General features: G+C 49.1%; 1 protein-coding gene across 1 annotated transcript; it reads left to right on the top strand.

The window, feature by feature from the left end:
- Positions 1-1,019: 1,019 nt before the first annotated feature.
- On the top strand, positions 1,020-2,592 carry LOC112123227 (protocadherin gamma-B1-like; the record flags this gene model as incomplete). Its single annotated transcript, XM_024221885.2, has 1 exon — positions 1,020-2,592. A coding segment is annotated over exon 1 (1,404 nt), but the record flags the coding sequence as incomplete, so codon positions are not given.
- Between the last annotated feature and the right edge of the window lie 3 nt (positions 2,593-2,595).

Below are 2,595 nucleotides of genomic sequence, written 5' to 3'. Positions count from 1 at the left end.
GAGGTCCCCTGTGTGCCCTCAGGGTCTTGGGTCAGTTCGGGGGTTACTGTTTCCAGGTCCAGGGTGACAAACATATCCTGGCTGTTGGGGTAACTGGTTTCTCCGCTTCCTTGCTGCTGTGAGCTATCTATGTTCTCTCCATCCTCATCTTCCTCGTCCGCCGAACCCGCTTCCCCGTTTGCAGAGAGGGACTCATAGAACACGCTTGGGCTAGTGGTGGCTGCACCCCCTAGAATGGCATGCAGCTCCGCGTAGTAGCGGCATGTTTGCGGCTCTGCCCCGGACCTTCCGTTTGCGTCTCTGACTTTGTGGTAGGCTTGCCTTAGCTCCTTAATTTTCACGCGGCACTGCCGCGCGTCCCTGTTATGGCCTCTGTCCTTCATGGCCTTGGAGATCTTTTCTAATGTTTTGCCATTTCTTTTACTGTTTCGGAGTTCGGCGAGCACTGCTTCATCTCCCCAGATGGCGATCAGATCCTGTACCTCCCGTTCGGTCCAGGCTGGAGCTCTTCTGCGATCCTGGGACTGGGACTGGGACTCCATCATGGTTACCTGTGCTGATGGGCTCTGCATGGTCACCTGTGCTCTCCACGCTGAGCAAACAGGAAATGAAATTCAAACGTTCGCGGGGCTTTTCCTGTCTACCTGGCCAGTGCATCTGAGATGAGAGTGCTGTCCAGAGCGGTCACAATGAAGCACTGTGGGATAGCTCCCGGAGGCCAGTAATGTCGAATTCCGTCCACACTAGCCCAATTCCGACCCCCTAAGGTCGATTTTATCGCTAATCCCCTTGTCGAGGTGGTGTTAGGAAACCGGTTTAAAGGGCCCTTTAAGTCGACAGAAAGGGCTTCGTAGTGTAAACGTGTCCAGGCTTAAGTCGATTTAACGCTGCTAAAGTCGACCTAAACTCGTAGTGTAGACCAGGCCTCAGCGTGTCGCCGTTGGCCGACGCGAAGAGGCGGCTGCCGATCCATTGGAGCCTCCTGCAGTGCTACGAAAATAACAGAAACAGCAGCAAGACATTCCTGCCCGGTCGCTGATAAAATACGTCATTCTTCAGGATTATTGCAGACAATTGGGTGGCAACTGTGATTTTATATGTTTGTCATTTCTGCGGATTCTTTGAGCCAAACGATAAATTAACATACCGTAACTGTCCAGAACAAAATAAACTGGACATTCAGTAAAGATGGGAGAGGAAACCAGACACAGAGAGCCGGACTGGGCAGTCACACGGCAAGTACTGTTCTTTCCCTTCTTATTGTCTTTGTTCGGCCGGGCGGTCTCGGAGCAGATTCGTTATTCGATTCCTGAAGAAATGGCCAAAGGTTCCCTTGTGGGGCACCTCGTCAAGGATTTGGGACTGAATGTGAGAGAACTGCCTCAGCGAAAGCTTAGTGTTGTCTCTGGTTTTGAAAAGCAATACTTCGCTACTAACACAGAAAATGGAAATCTGATTGTAAATGAAAGGATAGATCGAGAGGGAATATGCGGGGAAGCATCTCTTTGTGTCCTCAGTTTTCAGTTGGTTGTGCAAAATCCTTTTAATATTTTTCACATGAATGTTGAGATCCAGGATATTAATGACAACGCACCGCGGTTCAATACTGAATACAACGATTTAGAAATTATTGAATCCACACTGCCGGGTGCGCGATTTCCACTAGGAACGGGAAGAGATCCAGATGTCGGCACCAACTCACTACAAAATTACCAGCTCAGCCTCAATCAGTATTTTACCCTGGCGGTGAAAGAAAGCCCGGATGGCAGTAAACAGGCAGAACTGCTACTGGAGAAACCTTTGGACCGGGAAAAGCAGAGATACCATCACTTAGTCCTGACGGCTGTGGATGGCGGAGATCCAGTCAGAACCGGTACAGCTCAGGTTAGAGTTAATGTCACTGACGCCAATGACAATCCCCCAGTGTTCACTGAAGAGATCTACAAAATCAGCCTGAGGGAAAACCTACCAAAGGGCTCCTTAGTGCTTCAGGTGAGAGCTACCGATACCGACGAGGGTTTAAATGCAGAAATCATGTACTCTTTCAGCAATGTCCCTGACAATGATCGCAAACTATTCAGTCTGGATCCTCGAACGGGTGGGATTACAGTGACGGGTCCTTTGGATTTCGAAGAGGTGAAATTTTATCAAGCGAACGTGGAAGCAAAGGATGGGGGCGGTCTGACAGCTCATTCTAAGGTGCAAATACAGATCCTTGACGAGAACGATAACGTCCCTGTGATTGACTTCACAATAATCTCCAATCCGGTTCCCGAAGACTCTGCCCCCGGGACTGTCCTAGCTCTCCTTAATGTCCGTGACCGAGATTCCGGAAAAAACGGAGAGGTTACCTGTGGTGTGGAAGGTAATTTACCTGTAACACTAACATTTTCTTCTAGTAATTCTTATAAACTCGTAACCGAAAATATTCTGGACAGAGAGATAATTTCTGATTATTCTATCACAATCACAGCCACAGACAAAGGCTCTCCCCCTCTCACCACCCAGAAAACCATCCTGTTGCAGATCTCGGATATCAATGACAACTCCCCTATCTTTGAGAAACCTTCCTACAGCGCCTATGTGCCAGAGAAC

The sequence above is a fragment of the Terrapene carolina genome, unplaced genomic scaffold (assembly GCF_002925995.2).
Source record: "Terrapene carolina triunguis isolate 2854851 unplaced genomic scaffold, T_m_triunguis-2.0 Scaffold23523, whole genome shotgun sequence".
In the NCBI taxonomy this organism is placed as follows: domain Eukaryota; kingdom Metazoa; phylum Chordata; order Testudines; family Emydidae; genus Terrapene; species Terrapene triunguis.
This window is presented reverse-complemented; position numbering and strand designations above follow the sequence as displayed.